Source organism: Pongo pygmaeus, chromosome 1 (genome assembly GCF_028885625.2).
Source record: "Pongo pygmaeus isolate AG05252 chromosome 1, NHGRI_mPonPyg2-v2.0_pri, whole genome shotgun sequence".
NCBI classification, from domain to species: domain Eukaryota; kingdom Metazoa; phylum Chordata; class Mammalia; order Primates; family Hominidae; genus Pongo; species Pongo pygmaeus.
Window position 1 is genome coordinate 25,213,091 of NC_072373.2, and position 21,639 is coordinate 25,234,729.

General features: G+C 37.3%; 2 protein-coding genes across 6 annotated transcripts in view; both read left to right on the top strand.

The window, feature by feature from the left end:
* The window catches only part of WDR26 (WD repeat domain 26), a 49,707-nt gene extending 32,871 nt beyond the window's left edge, over positions 1-16,836 (top strand). For 3 of the 5 annotated variants that reach the window (XM_054473920.2, XM_054473928.2, XM_063672734.1), the window contains exons 9-14: positions 822-941; positions 2,918-3,063; positions 3,359-3,437; positions 3,726-3,855; positions 7,928-8,113; positions 12,116-16,836. In XM_054473920.2, coding sequence (XP_054329895.1) covers positions 822-941; positions 2,918-3,063; positions 3,359-3,437; positions 3,726-3,855; positions 7,928-8,113; positions 12,116-12,141 — 687 coding nt within the window. In that variant the 3' untranslated portion in view covers positions 12,142-16,836. The remainder of the gene's footprint in view (positions 1-821; positions 942-2,917; positions 3,064-3,358; positions 3,438-3,725; positions 3,856-7,927; positions 8,114-12,115) is intronic. The other 2 variants (XM_054473941.2, XM_063672796.1) reach the window with 1 other exon arrangement.
* NVL (nuclear VCP like) overlaps positions 1-21,639 on the top strand; it is a 549,783-nt gene that overhangs the window by 371,768 nt on the left and 156,376 nt on the right. The gene's annotated exons all lie outside the window — the stretch shown is intronic.

Here is a 21,639-nt window from a genome sequence, read left to right on the forward strand (position 1 = left end):
AACAGTACAAAGGTTCCTCTTTCTAGTACTTTTCATTGAAGTAAGGTTTTGTATCAGAAAAATGTTTTTTTCTCTCTTTCTACCTTCCCTACTATATTGTGAGCATTTGAATATGAAATTTAACATAATTTATGTAGACTGCCCTTTGCCTACTTTATGGGCATAGTTTTTCTCTTTTTCTTTTTCTTTTTCTTTTTCTTTTTTTTTTTTTTTTTTTTGAGACAGTCTCACTCTGTCACCCAGGTTGGAGTGCAGTGGCATGATCTCAGCTCACTGCAACCTCCACCTCCTGGGTTCAAGTGATTCTCGTGCCTAAGCCTCTTGAGTAGCTGGGATTACAGGCATGCACCACCACATATGGGTACAGTTTTTTACTCATTAATCATGTTCTTGAGGAATTGCTAATTGCATTAACTGCAGTTTTAGAATAAAATTTATAAAAACTTTGGACTGAGAAGTGAAAGCTCAGAAGGAATAGGTACGTGGTCTTGGGCTTTTCATTATCTTGCTTGGGAAAAATTACATGTTTTAGTTTATGCATATAATTGATTTGCGATGAGAGATTTATTGAAGTTTATCTCATCATATCTACTCTTTGGGTTACCTGTGCCAGACATTGTTCAACTCCTGGGTTTTTCTTCAGGTTCTTAATTTCTCTTCTGAGTGCTGTTGTCTCTTTTTTGTAGGGTCACTTAAATTCATTACTCTACTTAGAATGAACTGGGAAACCAGCCAGACATCCCAGTTATTTTTTTTTTTTTCACATATTTCCTTTAGAGGGGTATCTTGAAGGTCTCATTTGCAGTTTTATTTCCTAATAGACAGGAGAACTAAGGACAAAAATGAGCCAGTCTCATGAAGACAGTTTGACAAGTGTGGCTTGGAATCCAGATGGGAAGCGCTTTGTGACTGGAGGTCAGCGTGGGCAGTTCTATCAGTGTGTAAGTATTCAGTGCCCCCTTCGCAGTGTCTGTTGGTTTAAAAGCAAATGTACTTTTGTTTAAACGATTTCCTTGACTCAGTATCTTATAAAGTATACTCTATGGGCCAGGCATGGTGGCTCACACCTGTAATCCCAGCACTTTGGGAGGCCGAGGCAGGTGGATCACCTGAGATCAGGAGTTCAAGACCAGTCTGGTCAACATGGTGAAACCCTGTCTCTACTAAAAATACAAAAATTAGCTGGGCATGGTGGTGGGCGCCTGTAATCCCAGCTACTTGGGAGGCTGAGGCAGGAGAATTGCTTGAACTCAGGAGGCAGAGATTGCAGTGGGCCAAGATCGCGCCATTGCACTCCAGCCTGGGCAACAAGAGTGAAACTCTGTCTCAAAAAAATACATAAATAAAACAAAATATACTCTATGACCACCTACTTTGCCGTCGTCGTAGACAAGCACTGTCCAATAGAATTTTCTGGGTCATTTTTTCCTTTCTTTTAAACGTTTCAAATGTTTGTACAAAGTATATAGACTTTGGATTTAGTAGAAAAAAATGTGGGTTTTTTTCTACTAAAAAAAAATTTTTTTTTTAGTAGAAAAAAAAATTTAGTAGAAGAAAAAATTTCTACTAAAAAAAAAAATTTGTTTTTATGAGCAAGTTTCTAATTTATAAGAATTGAAAAGATTTTTTAAATTTCTTTTGAGATTTTTGTAACCAAAAAAAAAAAAATGCTGAATTTTATGAGTAGACTCCCTTTAATATTTGAATAATAAAAGTGGTGACAAGTGCTACCAGAGTACTTTTCAGTCTTTGTGTCAGCTTCTAATAAGTAGCTGCCCTAATTATTTTGGATTGTTGGAATGATAAAAATAAGTTTTATGGCAAGGTAAACTTTATATCATAAGTATCATTTATATCATAAATCATAGTATACCTTGCCATAAAACTTTCTCTGTTACTTGCAGTGTAGTCTAGATTCTGTGTCTCATATTACAGACTCACATGGTTCCAGTATGCACGTCCAGATTTTTTTTTTTTTTTTTTAAGAGACAGGGTCTTGCTCTCTGCCACCCATGCTAGAGTACAATGGTGATCATGGCTCACTGCAGCCTCAAACTTCTGGGCTCAAATGATCCTCCCGCCTTGGCCTCCCAACGTGCTGGAATTACAGGCATGAGCTACCACACCCGACCCCAGATCAATTTTTTAAACTAAAACAAGATAATCATTTAATTTAGCTAAAACAGGTTATCAGTTTCTTTTATTAAGCTCGTTTGGAACACATGGATTTTGGTGTTGTATTATCTCAATATGGTTATGAATTGTTCTTAATTCCCTGCGTGCAAGATGATCATGTATGTTTCTGCTGAGTTTGCCATCCTGTACCGTGTTAAGGCATCAAGATACAGGATTATCTAACTTATAAATGGGAAGGGTTGTTCCTCTCAGAACTTTGGATATTCAATGAGATAATGACTACAAGAGCTTTGATCTGTAGAGCACATTACAAATTTTGTAAATTTTTGAAAAATGTCATTAACAGATTCCTCCAGTCTGTATGAAGCTGTAAAATGTTTTAGAATCTTTTTCCATTTCACAACTCCTAATTATTAGGATAAATTGCAATATAGTGAATTTTAAAGGAACCTTTAAATTGTTTTTGAATAAAAGTAAGACCTTACTTGGAACTTAGGGACTGTTTCTTTCTTTGTGTTATTTATGCATGGTGAGTTAATTGAAGGGAAGATAGAGCTACAAAGTGTCTCTCTGCTTTCCCTTAAGTATGGTTGTAATGAAATTTGAACTATATTCAGATTTTCATGGTTAAAAACACTTCTAGAACAATTAGGTTGAGATCAGTCTCAGGAAAAAAAAAAACCTCTTACTAAAAGATATTGTGAAGGGAGTCTTTTGGTTCTTTATTTGCTTTCTGAGTGCTGTTGAGTAATGAAGTTAATAGTAGTTTTTTCTTACTCAGGACTTAGATGGTAATCTCCTTGACTCCTGGGAAGGGGTAAGAGTGCAATGCCTTTGGTGCTTGAGTGACGGGAAGACTGTTCTGGCATCAGATACACACCAGCGAATTCGGGGCTATAACTTCGAGGACCTTACAGATAGGAACATGTAACTATTTTTTGTTTCCATTAAACAACAATTACCTGATTTATATTAAAATGTGTAGTGGAACTTGCCTTTTCACAGTTTTTATGTTTTTTGTTTTGGTTTGTGTGGTAATTTGGATTGGAGGTCACATGGTACTTAGTAATCAGTAACTTAGATTCTTCTCAATTGAACTACAGTATGTAATAGTGATGGCAGGCAAAATTGTCATACTTAAGCTAGCACATCTTATATATTGATAATTTGGATGTCTTGACTCTTAATATGTTGTTTTTGACAAATTATTTTCTGGTTCCAGAGTACAAGAAGATCATCCTATTATGTCTTTTACTATTTCAAAAAATGGCCGATTAGCTTTGTTAAATGTAGCAACTCAGGTATGTTTATTAATATAATTTTCTGAAAAATTTGGCTTAGTACAAGTTTTATTTTAACTGTTATTTTCAGTGTATTTATATTAACAAAATTTTCTACTTACCCTTAAATTTTATTGCATGTGTTTGATCCTTAAATGTGTATAATCAACCATAAATTTGTCAGAATATTGGTATTTTGCATAATAGAAAATGAAGATATTTCATCAGGCAAAGGGATATTTACAGATACTTTTAAAAATTTGTTTGAGTTGAGGTAGAGTAAATATCTGTATTCTCCTTTGCCTGCAGGGAGTTCATTTATGGGACTTGCAAGACAGAGTTTTAGTAAGAAAGTATCAAGGTGTTACACAAGGGTTTTATACAATTCATTCATGTTTTGGAGGCCATAATGAAGACTTCATCGCTAGTGGCAGTGAAGGTAAATTGTGTCCTTATCAGTTTACATATATTGATATTAAAGTCTGTAAATCTCAATTTATGAAGGCAGTCATGTCTCCAAGAAAATTCAGGGTAGTAAATTAAAATTCTTTCATTTATCCAATACACGGTTAATTTCTCTCTGTAATGACCTAAGCCCCCGTATTATCACAAATTGTCACATACTGTCATGTATTACTTTCTCCTTTTCTGTAATGACCTAAGCCCTCCATATTGTCATGTATTATCACGGATCAGCAGTGCTGATTCTGACCACGTAGCAGTGTGTTTGGTGCATGTGTCGAATCAAGATTTAGTTAAATTATTATACTTTCATATGTTGACTTGTATTTTCATGGAACTGATTGTTTTTAAGGGTTGGTAGTATCTGAAAAATCAAGGTTAATTATGATGCTCTACCTGAACTTGGACAGATTTGACTATAGTTAGTTCTTCAATATTTCTTCAGTGGTCACCAGAGTTATAATTGAGTTTGTTAATTCTTAAGATTTTAGGAAAGCTGAAATTATTCTTCCTACTACTACCCTTTTGAATAAACTTGTTCTCTAATGTAAAAGTGTCAGTGTCCAGACAGGAATATGCCTAAAAGCACTCTCATTTAAAGTGTGAATTGTTTAGAAGATGCAAGCACAAATAAGTGAGGCAGTAATAAAATTTAGTGTACTTTTTAAGGCGATAGGAACTTAACTAGTGGCAAATTACTGCAAGTTTTTATTCAACACATTTTTCTTGAATACCCACTGTACAGTTCTAGATACTATAAAAGCAAATTATTTAAGTCACTTTTTTTGGCCGGGCATGGTGGCTTATACCTGTAATCTCAACACTCTGGGGGGCCTAGATGGGAGTACTGCTTGAGGCCACGAGTTCCAGACCAGCCTGGGCAACATGGCTAGACACTGTCTCTACAAAAAGTAAAAAATATATACTGAATTTGGTTTTATAAGATAGACCAAGGAATTAGATTATATTATGTTCCATTTATTGTATAAGATGTTTACTATCCCTATCTTGACAAAAAACTGATCTTGGTAGATAAGAGGATCATAAAGTGCACATGAGGTTTACCTTTAAGAATAAGGCATATTTAAGGATTGGGACAAAGAGAGACATTTAGAGATTTAGATTTTAACATCAAGCATATAAATTCATCTATTCCTTTTCTTTTTTTTTCCTTTTTTGAGTGCAATGGCACGATCTTGATGCAACCTCCACCTCCTGGGCTCAAGCAATCCTTCCCTCCTCAGCCCCTCAAGTAGCCCCAATGAATTTTTGTAGAGATGGGGTTTCACCACGTTGCCCAGGCTGGTCTTGAATTCCTGAGCTCAAGCAGTCCACTTGCCTCTGCCTCCTGAAGTGCTTGGATTACAGGCATGAGGCATGTGCCACCGCGCCCAGCCTGAATTCATCAATTCTTTCTTTCCACCGAAAATCAGTGTCAGATGAGATTGGGAGGAAAGAGGAGTGGTTAGGTAGCAATTGGGAATTTACTTTTTTCCAGTCAGGAAATTTAGTTTTTTCCACTACTTCTAGATTCTCTGTTGGCTTTTTGTTTTGTTTTGTCTGTCTGTTTTTAATATATCGCGGGAGATAATAGACATTAGTTTCTAATTAAATTTTCCTGTGGTCTAAATATGTTAAGCCTTCTTGCTTTTAAATTCCTCCTATTTATAAGATGTCTTCTCCCATGGTCTATTCAGTCCTGCTTCTGGTAGGTTTTCTTTCTCTTAATTATGCCTGAGAATCCCTTACAGCTCTTTCTATGTACCCTAGAGGTACTTAAAATTATGTATGGCTACCATTATCCCTAGAAAAGCCAAACATTTTTTAAGCCCAAACTAACTTAGAAACAACGATGAATACTATAATTAAACCACATTATCTTCTGGTTTAGGGCTACAAATTAGACCACTGTCAAGTACAGAGATTAGTCTTCTCATGACTCAAGTGATTTAGAATGGTTTTGAAAATCAGTCAGATATAGTGAGTATATTATCTCCCAGGATGACCACAGTAATCCATTTGCCATTTATTTGTAAGGAATATATTTCAATGACCCTCCAAATCCCCAAATATATAAGTGCCAGTATAAAATAGAGCAATTAAGAAACCGTTTCCCAAAAAAGTTATACCACTACTCAAGCCTTTTCATTGTGCTGGCAATATGTAGAAAAACTGGACTTTTTTACCTTTGCATAAGCAATAGATTTCTCAGATTGATACAGCAAACAGAGCTTGATGATAAAGCGTGTCATTTTGACCTTGATTACTTCAAATCCTGTTTTTCCTGCCTTTCAGCAAATATAGTCCTTGAATATATATTCACAAAAACATTTTCCACCAAATAGAGAAATATTCAATTGCATTCACACTTTAACCCTGTGATCCTTCTCCTTGTGGATCTCTTCAGTTTAGGAAGGAAATACAGCTAACCTGTCTTTTTTTTTCTAATTTCATTTCATGTAAGAAAAAATTATTTTCAAAAATTATTGAGCAGCAGATACTTCTAAGAAGATAAATTCAGTTTTTTAATTATTGCCTTTTAGCTTTTGCTTCCCACATACACACACAAAAAGTTCAGATACAGTTCTAGCTTTTTATCTTCATGTCAGAAATTTTGAAGCTAAGGCACATCCTCTAAGGTTTCCTCAACTGGCAATACACCCACTCACAGTTTGCACATTGGCCACATACTTAACTGATATATCATTAAGTTATACACCTTTCTAATTTGCCCTGGGATTCTGCCCTCTGTTCAAGAACCATCACCTGTACTTAATCTCATCACAGTAATAAGTGGTGTTTATTCCAAACACCTTTCCACATACAAATGTATTTAATCCTTATAACAACATGATATGAGGTTAGTATCCCCATTTACAGGTGAAGGGTTGTAAAGAGTGAGTAATTTGCCCAAAGTTGTTCAGCTAGTCAGTGTTGGAGGAAAGATACAATGTTGAGTAGTCTGATTCCAGAGCCTGTACTCTCAACCAATACTCTCTATACTATGTGGCTAGTTTTTTGAAGATTAGTTTATTACAAAGAAAGCTGTAGGGGATTTTGATTGTTGTGGTCACTTCATGAGATTATAGTCTACAAAGCCATATCATGATGCAGATAAGGGACCATTGTCTACTCTCACTAGTAAGCTCTTGAGCAGGGCTGCCTGGATTTGAATCCCAACTTTACCATTTACTAGCTGTTAACCATGAGCAGACCGCTTAACCATAACCTATGTTTCAATCACCATTAAGAGGATAAGCAGGCAGGGTGCAGTAGCTCATGCCTGTAATCCCAGCACTTTGGGAGGCTGAGGTGGGCGGATCATGAGGTCAGGAGATGGAGACCATCCTGGCTAACACAGTGAAACCCCATCTGTACTAAAAATACAAAAAATTAGCCGGGTGTGGTGGCACACACCTGTAATCCCAGCTACTCGGGAGGCTGAGGCAGGAGAATCGCTTGAACCCGGGAGGTGGAGGTTGCAGTCAGCCGAGATCTCGCCACTGCGCTCCAGCCTGGGCGACAGAGTGAGACTCCGTCTCAAAAAATAAGAAAAAGGATAAGCAGAATACCCATTTTATGGGGTAGTGATGAAGATTAAATAATATGCATTAAGTATTTGATACCTAGTACTTTGTAAGCACCCAATAAAGGTTTAGCTGTCATCTTCATTTTTGCTTCAGTATTCAATTTGGATACATTGCTTTTCTGTCACTTCCCATTTCCATAGAATTTATCACCATCTCTATCCTGGATTTGTTTATGTTCAAAGGCCTTGATTTGTAATTCTTCATTACTCATGTATTGACAGAATATTGCAGATAGTTTTTTTGTGTGTGACTTGATGAGAGCTGATCACCTTTAACAGGAAAAAAGTATATATTTGATTTAAACATTTTTTCATAAGGTAACATGTTGAACTATTCATGGTATATTTATTTTCCCTTTAAATTCTAGTAAAGAGTCCTGTGTGTAGTGAATGATAAATTTAAGATCAGTTAGTTGGTTTTATTAATGTAAAACTTTTCTCTGAATTACTATATGTTCAGATCACAAGGTTTACATCTGGCACAAACGTAGTGAACTGCCAATTGCGGAGCTGACAGGGCACACACGTACAGTAAACTGTGTGAGCTGGAACCCACAGATTCCATCCATGATGGCCAGCGCCTCAGATGATGGCACTGTTAGAATATGGGGACCAGCACCTTTTATAGACCACCAGAATATTGAAGGTAATACCTTTGTATAATGTTACTATGTTTTGTCCAAATGAAACATTGCTCAGCTTATTATGAACTTAAAGCAGTTTTAAGCAAGTTTATTTAAACTGTGGTGTATGATTTCTCTCTTTTACATATTGTACCCTATCTCAGGCCACAGAAAGAGTTTTTAAGTAATCTAAGAGCCAATAGTGTAGTGGTTGTTTTGGGGGCACAGTGAAAAGAATAAGCTGGAATATGATACCTCATTGACATCCAGTTAGCTATTTAGTAGTTTCACTTTAAAAATCTTATTGAAAATCTTGCTTCATCATGCTACCTAAATGTAATATTGTAGGAAGCATTTTATACACATGAAACTAACCATACAAAATTTGAACAACTTTAGATATTAAATATCTTGATTATGGATTTTACTCTTTAAAAAAAAGTAAACGTCTGTTTGCACCATGCATCATACTAACATGAGTTGTGTTTAATGGATAGGGAAAGAGAAGAGAGAACTAAAATTGATCATGTACCTGTGTGCCAAGCAGCATGGTAATCCCTTTACATATACTGTCTTGCATAAAGTCTTCATAGTCCTATAAGGGAAGTATTTTTATCATTATTTTTAGAGGTAAGGAAACTGCAGCATGGCAAAACTAATTCACTTGTTGAGTGCCATCAGGTCTTCAAGTCTAAGTCTGAAAGGTTTTTTCCACCATTTTGAGATACTTGGGGATGAAGAAAGGCCAAAATATAAGGCTAACAGTTAAGGCCAAAAACTTAATTGAACATGATATATCAGTACTACAGCAAAGAGATAATGAGAAACTTCATGTAAATGACTCTCTCTTAAGTAGAGCACGTAAAATGTTTGGTTTGCTTAGAAGGAAGCAGTTTATATATAAACAGATTTTTTGTTAAGCATGTCCCACCTAAATTTTTTTTTTTTTTAGTGAGAAAGATGACTAATTGCTCTCAGTTAAGTGATTCTCTGTGGAGGAGGGTTATCGGAGTAGCATGTATGGTTTGAAAAAGCATATTCCGTACACTTTTATCTTTGTGGTACAGACTGTAGAAGGCTTGGCCACATCTTACTGGCGGGTAAGGATATGCAATCAGAGATGAGAATACAAAACATGAAGAGCACACGAGTCAAAAAGTTTGAGAACTACTGTTAATTTGCCCAGAACCTTGAAGGGCCTTTTTGTATTTATAGATCACTACCTGACATTCTAACATTCCTCTAGGAAATCAACTAAGACCAGAAATCTTTACCTTCTTGTGTTGTCTTGTTTGGATTTCAACCAAAGGCCTACAAACCCAAAGTCTTTGTAGATCTGCAACTGTGATTCAATCTGTGCTTTTCTCATTTTATTAGTCATTTGGGAGTTATTTCTTCAAATAAACATACTTGGTTTAAAGAAGTAGGAAAATACTAGGTATGTAGTAACAGATTTACCCCAGAAAAGGATATGTTTTCTTTTCTTTTCTTTTTTTTGAGACGGAGTCTCATGCTCTCTCCCAGTCTGGAGTACAGTGGTGCGATCTCGGCTCACTGCAAGCTCCGCCTCCCAGGTTCACGCCATTCTCCTGCCTCAGCCTCCCGAGTAGCTGGGACTACAGGCACCCACTACCACGCTCAGCTAATTTTTTGTATTTTTAGTAGAGATGGGGTTTCACCGTGTTAGCCAGGATGGTCTGGATCTCCTGACCTCGTGATCTACCCACCTCAGCCTCCCAGAGTGCTGGGATTACAGGCGTGAGCCACCACGCCCAGCCAGAAGAGGATATGTTTTATGCCTCCATAGCAATGGAATAAGAGTGTGCTGCTATTTGGTGAATCTGACTAATGTAGATCCTCACTTTGGTGAGTGAGCCAAATTTTGGCTGATTTGTAGGATCTGGGTCCAGTTCAGCAACTCTCCATTGTGCTTTGGCAACATGGGTATAGCCCTAAAATGATTTTCATTTTCACCTGAAATAGAAAAAACCGTACTTGTATAACCAGATGTTTGGCTATAATGTCCTTTTCACAAGTTATTTTCTGGAGTATTCCCCCTCCACCCCCAAAACACTTTTTCTAATTAAAGTAATACCTATTTAGAATAGAACTTATGAAAAATATAGATGAGGCTAAAGAAATCAATATTAAAAAATCAAAATACAGCCAGGCATGATGGCTTGCACCTGTAATCCTAGTTACTTGGAAGGCTGAGGCAGGAGGATCCTTTGAGTCCAGGAGTTTGAGGCTTCAGTGAGCTACAATCATGCCACTGCACTCCAGCCTAGGTGACAGAATGAGACCCTGTCTCTGAAGGAAACAAGGAAAAATGTAGCACAGTAAAATACTATAAGTCATTTAAATAAAAATATTTCACTCAACTCCATTTCAAATGGGAGAAATTTTAACAGTAGATTTATGGACTGTAAATAAAATAAAATTTTAACAGTAGAATTAAGTGTTGTTTGTTTTTTATTTTTTTTTTTTGAGATGGAGTTTTGCTCTTGTTGCCTAGGCTGGAGTGCAATGGCGCAATCTCGGCTCACCACAACCTCCGCCTCCTGCGTTCAAGCAATTCTCCTGCCTCAGCCTCCTGAGTAGCTGGGATTACAGGCATGCATCACCACGCCTGGCTAATTTTGTATTTTTAGTAAAGATGGGGTTTTTCCATGTTGGTCAGGCTGGTCTCGAACTCCCGACCTCAGGTGATCTGCCTGTCTTGGCCTCCCAAAGTGCTGGGATTACAGGCATGATTTTTTTTTTTTTTTTTTTTGAAGGATGCATAAAATGGAATAGGACGAAGTACCGATGCATGCTACAGTATGAATGGACCTTGAAAACAATATGCTAAGTGAAAAAAGCAGGACACGAGACCACATATTGTGATTCCATTTATATGAAATGGTCTAGAATAGACAGATCTGTAGACAACATAGATATAGTGATTACTTAGGGCTTGGGGAAAGTGTTTGACTGCTAATGAATGTTGAAAATGTTCTAAAATTGATTGTTAATGATCGCATAATTCTGTGGGTACACTAAAAACCATTGATTTTACACTTTTCTTTTGTTTTTTTTTGTTTTTGTTTTTGTGTTTGTTTCTGTTTTGAGATGGAGTCTCACTCTGTCGCCCAGGCTGAAGTGCAGTGGTGCGATCTCAGCTCACTGCAACCTCCGCCTCCCGGGTTCAAAGTGTATACTTTAAATGGTTGCATTGTATAGAATATGAATTATATCTCAAAGCTGTTATACACCCCCCCAAAAAAAAAGGAGTAGGATGACACTGTAGAATTTCAAACTGAGCAACCAAAAGGAAAATTAACAACTCCATAGTTATAACACGTTATTTTACCTTACGCTGCCAGATCTTTCTTTCCTCTTTACTATTGTAGCTATCATAAAGATTTATCTATTCTGCTAACTATTTCAAGGTTAATTTTAAAAGTATGAGATTCTGAGGCTAGGCACGGTGGCCAGTGCCTGTAATCCCAACATTTTGGGAGGCCAAGGCAGGCAGATTGCTTGAGCTCAGGAGTTCAAGACCAGCCTGGGCAACATGGCGAAACCCTGTCTCTACAAAAAATACAAAAAGTAGCCAGGCATGGTGGCATGTGCCTGTAATCCTGGCTACTCAGGAGGCACAGGTGGAAGGATCACTTGAGCCAAGGAGGCAGAGGTTGCAGTGAGCCCAAATTACATCACCAGCCGGAGCAGCAGAGTGGGATCCTGTCTCAAAAAAATAAAAGCATGAGATTCTAACATGATTATTCACTTGGGTTTCTTCAGTATTCAAAATCATGAATTTAGATCGTAATATATGGTCTAAGACATGATACAGACACATTGTTTTAATGAGTATGATGAAAGTATCAAGAATTTGCTTTGATTTTTTAATGTTAGTATAATTTTGTAGTGTCATAATGCTAATTTTGAAACTTTCTAACTGGTAATTTTTTTCTCTCCTTCCCCTCTTTTTCCTCCCCCCCCCTCCCCCGCCCCAAACATTTCATCTTGTCTTCATTCAGAGGAATGCAGTAGCATGGATAGTTGATGGTGAATTTGGAGCAGACGACTTCTGTTTAACTTAAAATTAGTCGTATTTTAATGGCTTGGGATTTGGTGCAAACAAACATGATTGATAGCTGGACAGACATGCTCGTCATGAAAAAAGAACCATTTCTGAAGCCCGATTGGGGCCAAACATTTACACCTTGCTTCATAGTAACCAGTTGAGATGAAGCACGTCGTTAGAACGTTGTTGGACACCATGTTGAATTATCCCCCCATCGGTTGTGAAGAACTGTGCTACATTCAGGCTTACCCATTGAACTCAGTATATATATTTTTTTCCTTCCTGTCTTTTGTCTGGCAGGATACCATTCTTGTTGCTCTTCTGTGTAATGAAGTTTAAATGCTTGTTTGGAAAACTTTATTTAACAGTTTAGAAGGCTTGATAGAAAGAGTGCATTAGTCTGAAGAGTATACATTGGATAGGAAAGAATTTCCTCCTTTTGTTTCTCCAAATCTTTCCGCCTTATTTAGCTTGAGATCTTTGCAGCTTGGTTCATGGATTCTAGCCTTGCCCGTTGCGCAGTATATACTGATCCAGATGATAAACCAGTGAACTATGTCAAAAGCACTCTCAATATTACATTTGACAAAAAGTTTTGTACTTTTCACATAGCTTGTTGCCCCGTAAAAGGGTTAACAGCACAATTTTTTAAAAATAAATTAAGAAGTATTTATAGGATTAAAGTGACTTCATTTGTATACATTTGGAATCTAAACCAGCTTAAAAACAGTTTCCTCAATGACTTAGATACACAGTATAACTGATGCTCTTCTGGAATACCACATGAGACATGGTCAGAGACAGCGCTTGGAAGGACATTACACAGGAAATTCAGAGTAATGCTTTGAAGATTTCCCCCTTTTGTTTTATTCCTGAAGGAACATCAGTACCCGATCTTGAAGAAATTCAAGATTCAAAAAGAATTTTAAATACACCAACATGAGAGATCAGTAGTCAGTTGGTTTTCAGTAAAGCTTTTTCCAAGTTGTTCTCAACTTAGGAAGTAATTTTGGTGTGATCTAGCAAAAGAGTAGAAATCAGCAGATACAACCACTTTGGAAGTTTATAGTATAATTGAAATTATTAGAAGAATTCAGCAGGTTACAGACATACTTAAACTGGGATTAAAACCTCATAGTCATTTCTCTTAATTGCCCTTAATATTTTGACATATAGGGATACTTAAATTTAAAGAATATTTCTTCTCAGTTTTTTCACATATTGCCATACTGAACCTCATTCTAAACTGGTGCTGTGGATAGTCTTTCCCTCTCCCCTCCTGTTTTAGTTTAAGGAAAGGTTTCCTTCATGGAAAAGCACTTTTAATTTTGAGAATTTCACATTTAAAATAAGCCAGAAGCCTGATGTTCACATTGTGCTTTTAAACTCCGTAACAGCTGAATACAACATAACATAGTCTCCCTTGAAATTCCCTCCCTTTTTCAGTAGAGGATAAATAGGGTGACTCCAGCTGTTGGAATGAGAATGGGGATACCCCCAAAATAAGATTCTGGTGAAGATAAAGTCGTGTACTAAGTTCCCCTTTAGGCGTACTCAAGTCTATAATATAATTATGATCATGAATAGACTCCTCCAGAATCCACAAAGAGAACAGGGCTTGGATGTCAAAAATTCTTCCATTGTGGGGTAGGTGGTTGGGGATGGGAGAAAGGGAAAAGTCAGGGAAGGGGAGAAGAAAGAAAAACACATTTGGCCTTAAAATAGCTTGCATTCTCCCAGAAGCCCATAGTAAAGAAAATGACAGATCGTGGTCAGCAGACTCTTATCAAATTGGTATGTAAAAGATTTCTTCAAGCTCCGTTTTGCAGAGACCACCACTTAGAGAATCAAAAAATTCCTGTTTTGATACTTATAAGTTAAAATATATGTTACAGTTTATCTGGTACTTCATTTTTCTTAACTAAAACTACTTTTTACTTTAAGCTTGAATAAAAATCATCATTGGTAACTGTATGTAATTAAGTGGCAACTTCTCTTTACCTCAGTATAGTTAAAAACCATTCATATTTTAAGTGATTCATGTATACCCTGAAGCCGTTAATACACCCCAGTCTCTACGGTAACATCACTAAATGTGGGCATAGAAACTCCACGGCTGTTTACAAATTTGGTTACAGTGTGCTATGGTGCATTTGTAACACTCAGATTTGTGCCCATTCAGGGGCAATTTGGCACTCAGATTCTACTCTACTTCACCTAACCACCCCTAGATCTGAGTTTTCAGAGTGCTTCTGAAGTACAGTTAAAAAACACTTTTTAAAAAGTGGAGTAAAAGTGAGGCACATTTTACAAGAACATAACTCCTATTAAAACGGAGTAACAACTATGCAAAGGTTTCTATAGCAGCTAGGTGAGTTTGTTTTCCGGGTCTGTCTTAACTGGCAGCTTCCTGTATATACTGGTACTTTGCTGTGCCAATTTGCTGTAAACGTCTGTTTCATACATTTGCCATGCAGTGACTGTGCTAGAAAGGTGAAATAAATGGTAAAGAAGCCTAGGATTTTATGGTGTAAGAAACTGATCGAAGGATTTTCTGATCCATAGCTATTAATTGAAAACTTCTGATAGTGCTATAGGCTCTATAGTAGGCTTAAGAGTGAGTCTTACACTACGAAGCCAGCCACAAGATACTAACAAATGTATAAATTGAAAAGTACCAATACTTTTTGCACATAGATCAAAATAGAGTGGAGAATTTGGGCTCCAAAAATCAGGTTAGTAGGCTCATTTCCATGTGCTTAAAAATGTTTTTGTTGTTATGCATTGATTAAGGGCTAGAGCAAATATAAAATTAAATGTCTTTTTCCTCCAAATAATTGGTTATTAATGGTAAAATGTTGGACTTGGGGATTACTGAGATTAGTATGTGGGTAGTAAAGAATTGGAGTGGGAGTTAGTGGGGAGGGATGACAAAGCTTCAGCTTTGGTTTTTGTATTTTATTAGTCTTCATAACAGCTACATTTCTGTTGCTCTTATTGGCCAGATAAATGTGTTATATTAAACCAGGTAAGTATTTTAAACAGAACATTTTATTTGCATATATCCCTATAAATTGGCCCATTTTATTGGGTGGGGGGATAAAAAAGGGATTCCCTAACTTTATATAATCAGAATATCCTGCAATTGAAAGGAGAAAAAAATCCAATTTTGTCAGTATTTTCTTAGTATGAAAAAAAACAGAAGTAGTAATATGGTGAATTTTATTATTAGGAGTGTTCTGCCTCTAGAGTGGCATTCCATGACATTAATAGAAAATCCTTCTTTCCCACCCTTCCCCATCTTGAAATTTTCTTTTTTAGGATGTTGGTTCCTGCAAACAAGAACTGACCCTATCACCTCTGCCTCACAGTGGGTAAATATATCGTACATCTCTTGAAAGGGAAAATATCCATGTCAGTTTCTTTCACAGTAGAAGAATGGCTGCTTTTGAATGGGGAGGAAAGAAGACATTTTTCTTAATATCCTTTTTGTCCCATCTCTAAAATGTATAAATATTTTGATTTGGTTTTACTTTCTCATTCATAATTTAGCAACTCTCCTTTTGGGTTGCCCTCCAACACATTACTTCCATTTCAGAAACCATATCTGATTTAATATAAACTGCTAACTTAAGAAGAGGTGAATTTGCATTTACACTTAGACACTTTCTAAAAACAGGGTGAACTTAATTGAAATTTTTCAGTGTTGTTAAGCTATTGTTATAGTAGCTGCCCTATAGTTACAAAAATAAAAACTATAAAAACCCATCCCCTATCTACTTAATCCAGATAGCCTGGATTTAACAAAACTAATAGTATAAAAATGTGTGTGTGTGTGTTCTGTGTGTGTGTGAGAGAGAGAGTACGTGATTCATTAAAAAGTCCTGGAAACAGCTGTTCTAGGATCTTGTCATTTTTACTAAAAGTCTCGTGCACATGTGAAGTGCCCTCTGAGTTTAAGGTTTGGTTAATACTGGTATATTTTTATAAGATTGAAATTGTGTCCCCATCTTTAACTTAAACATTTTCGTTATCAGGGTCAATGTGCTAGAACTGAATTGTAACATTTTTAGGCACAGATGGAAAAAAATGTTATTGGCTCCTTGAAAATGTGTGTGTGTGGCGAGGGGAATAGATCCACAAAAGCATGTATGTACTTACAAACCAAGCTGTAGAGATCAAGAAAAGAACTTAAATGTTGATCTCAAGATTTCTAAATTGTCAAGATTTACATGGCATTGTGGTGGAACTAGTTAACACTTAGAGCTTTTGGTATGTAATAACTATTTGCTATGGACTGATTAAATGTTTCAAAAGATTGTGTTCTTCAATTTTGGTGGGTTTTGATTTTTGTTTTTTTAACTGCCTCTCAGATTATATTTACTTAGTTTAAATTTCTTTGCTTTATTCATTAAAGTATAAAAACTTCAGGTCTCTGATATTTATTTTCACTTGTTTACTAATTATTTACAAAACACCCTTTGTTGACTTTTATTTTATAAATGTGTAATGTATTAAACGTCTTTAAATTTTTGTTCAACTGAAACTACATTAACTTTGATTTGCTTTACTGGGATTTTTTTTAAAGACACCTTTTCCATGTCAGTGCGCAGCACTTAACCAGTCGTTTGTATTCCCTTTCTTTCAATCCAATAAACAGAATGAATACCTAAATAATTCTTGGTGTGTTACATCTCCTAATATCCATTAATCTGAATGTTTAAGTAGTACTCTTTTTGCCTAAAACATTTGCTGAATTTTTATGTATTTTAGAGAGAGTCTCACTATGTTGCCCACACTGGACTTGAACTGCTGGGCTCAAACTATCCTCCTGACTCAGCCTCTCAAAAGGGCTGAAATAATAGACACAAACCATCATGCCTGGCTATGATTTGCTGAATTTGCCTTCCATATACGTACCTAGAGTTTGTGAGTGATAGCTAAAGTTAGTCTGTTGGGATCATCTTTTTTTTTTTTTTTTTTTTTTTTTTTGAGACGGAGTCTTGCCCTGTCGCCCAGGCTAGAGTGCAGTGGTGCGATCTCGGCTCACTGCAACTTCTGCCTCCCGGGTCAAGTGATTCTTCTGCCTCAGCTTCCCGAGTAGCTGGGACTACAGGCGCCCACTACCACGCCCAGCTAATTTTTGTGTTTTTAGTAGAGACGGGGTTTCACCATATTGGCCAGGCTGGTCTCGAACTCCTGACCTCGTGATCCACCTGCCTCGGCCTCCCAAAGTGCTGGTATTACAGGCATGAGCCACTGCGCCTGGCCTGGGATCATCTTTTTAAGGGCCATTGTGCATTCATGGATAAACTTAGAAAAATTTTAGGAGTATTTGCATTTCAAAGGAATTGCATGCCCTATTTTGTTCAAAAATAAAGTTCAAATGTGAAAAATAAGTATTTGGCAGCCAACTAATGGTGAGTGTAGCTGTGAGAGGTATTACTTCCATAGCTCACTGCTTAGAAAATCATGGTTTGCAGCTTCCTCTGATTAACAGGAAAGAGAAGGAAGAAGTTTTTCTACTTGTTTTCTTTAAATACAGCTGTACTTTAACAGCAGATTTAGCTAATTTAGTCAGTTTATTCATCTACATTTAGAGTTTCATGCCAATTCCCAGGACCAGGTATAGAAATTTTCTCAGTCTTAACAAATCTAAGAGTACAGATTTTTATTTGAAATACAATCTGGCGGGGCACAGTGGCTCACGCCTATAATCCCAACACTTTGGGAGGCTGAGGCAGGCAGATCACCTGAGGTCAGGAGTTCAAGACCAGCCTGACCAACATGGCAAAACCCCGTCTCCACTAAAAATACAAAAATGAGCCGGGCGTGGTGGCGGGCACCTGTAGTCCCAGCTACTTGGGAGGCTGAGTCAAGAGAATCGCTTGAACCTGGAAGGCGGAGGTTGCAGCGAGCCAAGATCGCGCCATTGCACTCCAGCCTGAGCGACAGTGCGAGACTCCATCTCAAAAATAATAATAAATAAAATACAATCTAATTCTCTTCCACTTAAGCAAAAGAAAAACTGGTATTTTATTACATCATTTAATGACTTCTCTTTTCCAAAAAAATCTAAAACTGTTAAGATTCAACAAACAGAAGTATTCCCCTCATCATATCACATCGTTCAAGAATCTTTGTTGTTGGTTTTGTGGCAGTAGGCTCTTCTCCCTTAAACTTGATTAGCCTACTTAAATGAGCTTGCTATATATGAAACATTCTAGTCAGGTACTTAAAGTTATTAAATCAGCATGTAATTATAGCTAATGTGGGAATCAAAGGACAAATAGCAAATTTTCAATCAAGTTTATTTTGTTGTGTTTTGTTTCTTGTTCTCAGATGAGACAAGTTTTAACTTCCCTTTCTGATGTGAGTAGTGGCTTCCTCGGTCATGATATTAAAGTTGGTGCAACTTGATGTACATTAGTCCCTCCTATATGATTTAAGACTTTAGAATTCTTTCATACGCTCAGGAAAGACATTTAAGACAATTAGCCATGGTGATAGAACAGATCTAGAATAAAAGTGATTCACTGCAACTTTAGCTTATTTTTAAAAACATAAGAAAATGAATGAATAGGCTAAATGAATAACATTTAGCCTATCCATTTAGAAAAAAAGCCTGTGTGGCTTTTTTCCCTACTGTTTTGAATATAAGAAATAGAGCTACACATTGGATTGGAAATTGTATTCCAAGTAGTTTCCAAATGTTGAGTAATTTTCCCTCATCCCCCATAGCTGAAGAATACCAGTTTGTGTCCTAAGCATTCAGAAAAGGGATCCCTAATTTTATTAACATCAACAAAACTTTCTGAAAATCTTTTTTAAAGAACAGGCAGATGCACTTCTGATAGGAAACAAAATATATTTTGGATCTATATGCTATATTCTGAAAAAGCAAATAAACTTTAGATGAACATGCCTGAACCTTTCACAGGTAAATATGTTTAAGTGGGCTTTTTTGTCCCATTAATGGATTTGCATGAAAAGACCTTTTCAGTAAGTTTCTGTTAACTTGTACACAAACTAAACAACTAACTTGGTTTTCCTTTTTCTTTCTGTACTTCCTCTTAGTAAAAGTAGACAATTGGAGTGCCTGTTAGATGCCAGACACTAAGCTAAGCATTTCACATACATTATTTAACTGTCTACTGTAAACAAGTATTACTGCCCACTATTTTCCAGGTGATAAACTCAAGCTTGAAGATATAACCTGTTATTCCACAGCCTGCAATTTTAACCTCTAAATCCAAATGCATGTGAGACTCAGTTGGGGGCTTTTCTAAGTTTCAGATTTCTGAAGCACCTTTCAGATCTCAAATCAAAAGGGAGATCTGGAATTTGTGTGTGTTAACACTCCAGGTAATTTTATTTTTAAGTTTTTTTATGTAGAGACGGGAGGGGGGGGTCTCACTTTGTTGCCAAGGCTGGTCTCGAACTCCTGGCCTTATGCAGTCCTCCCACCTTGGCGTCCCAAAGTGCTGGGATTATAGGTGTGAGTCACTGCTCAAGACAAGGTAATTTTATGCTGTCAGCCTGGTACCAATTCATTTGTTGGTGTTTGAAAACCACAAGACCATAATGCTATGTTACATCAGTGAAAAGAACAAAAAGCAGGAGCAAGAAGGGCATTCAGAGGAACTAACCACATTAATTTTACACATACACCTATTTGGTTATTGAGCAACAAGTATTCATTTGGGTGCTTACTGTAGGCCAGTCACTATGAGTGTGAGCCATTTATATGTATTCTCATTTAAATATCAAAGTAGCTTTGTGGGGCAGATATGCTAATTCTCATTTTACAAATGAGGGAAATAGGCTTTAAAAGGTATACGTATGAAGGAGCTGGGACTCAAACCTAGGTGCCTCTGAGCTCATGTTTTTAGTCACTACACCATATAATATTTCTTTGGTGTCTATAGATGGCCACTTACCTTGGAAAAATTGACTGTTAAAACTTGTCAAAGATAGATGAAAAGTTTAAGGCCCCACTTTGATTCTAGTGAACTGCTTAATTGACAGAAGGAAATGACACTTGAAATTCAGGAGACTCCTTCATATTGATTGTTTCGGGGTTGTTTTTTTGTTTTTAAAGTCTCGCTCTGTCACCCAGGCTGGAGTGCAGTGGCAGATCTCAGCTCACTGCAACCTCTGCCTCCCAGGTTCAAGCGATTATATCGTGTCTCAGCCTCCAAGTAGCTGGGACTAGACACACACCATCATGTCCGGCTAATTTTTGTTTATTTTTTATTTTTATTTTTTTGAGATGGAGTCTCGCTGTGTTGCCCAGGCTGGAGTGCAGTGGTGCAATCTCGGCTCACTGCAACCTCTGCCTCCCAGATTCAAACAATTCTCCTGCCTTAGCCTCCCGAGTAGCTGGGATTACAGGCACCCGCCATCACGCCCGGCTAATTTTTGTATTTTTAGTAGAGACGGGGTTTCACCATGTTGGTCAGGCTGGTCTGGAACTCCTAACCTTGTGATCCACCCGCCTTGGCCTCCCCAAGTGCTGGGATTACAGGCGTGAGCCACCGTGCCCCATTTTTGTATTTTTAGTAGAGATGAAGTTTCACCATGTTGGCCAGGCTGGTCTTGAACCCCTGCCCTCAAGTGATCTGCCTGCCTTGGCCTCCTAAAGTGCTGGGATTACAGGCATGAGCCACTGCACCCGGCCTGATTGCTTTAATTGTAAAACAGACTCCAGTTTTGTAGAGGGAAACCTCCACAACAAATTTTAATCTTTTTTCAAGAGACAGGGTCTTGCTCTGTTACCCAGGCTAGAGTACAGAGATGTGATCATAGCTCTCTGTAACCTTGAACTCCTGGGCTCAAGCCATCCCTCCACGTCAGCCTCCCAAGTAGCTAGGACTGTATAGGTGCCTATATCGGCTAATTTTTTTTTAAGAGATGGGGTCTCACTGTTTTGCCCAGGGGTGTCTCGACCTCCTGGCCTCAAGTGATCCTCCCACCTTGGCTTTTCAAACTGCTGGGATTACAGGCATGAGCCACTGCGCCTGGCCTAGATACTTAATTCTAAGGACTTGCCAGTGTATGTGTGACACTGCTCCTCTAGTCACATGTGTTTTAAGAACCCTTTATCTTACAGAGAAGCATACTAAAATATTACAGATGTGACGAGGTCTGGGATTTACTTCAAAATGGAGGGCAGTGGAGGGCAAGGAAGGTGGTAGGTAATGGATAAAATAAGAATGACTGTAAGTTTATTTTTTTCTCTGCTGTTTCAATCAGCAAGTATGACCATAAGTTGATTATTGTACCTGGTAAATTAGAAAATTACCAACTAACATGGGTAAATCCTATTACTCTGTCCCAGAAAGTTGGCAAATTTATATAAAGCTACCCCAGAGGATTCACCCTGCCCCACAGGTCTCTTTCTGATAGATACCAGTGGCAGTCAAATGTGTTACTTTTAATTAAGCAACACGAGAGGTTCAATTCTCACCCAGTTTG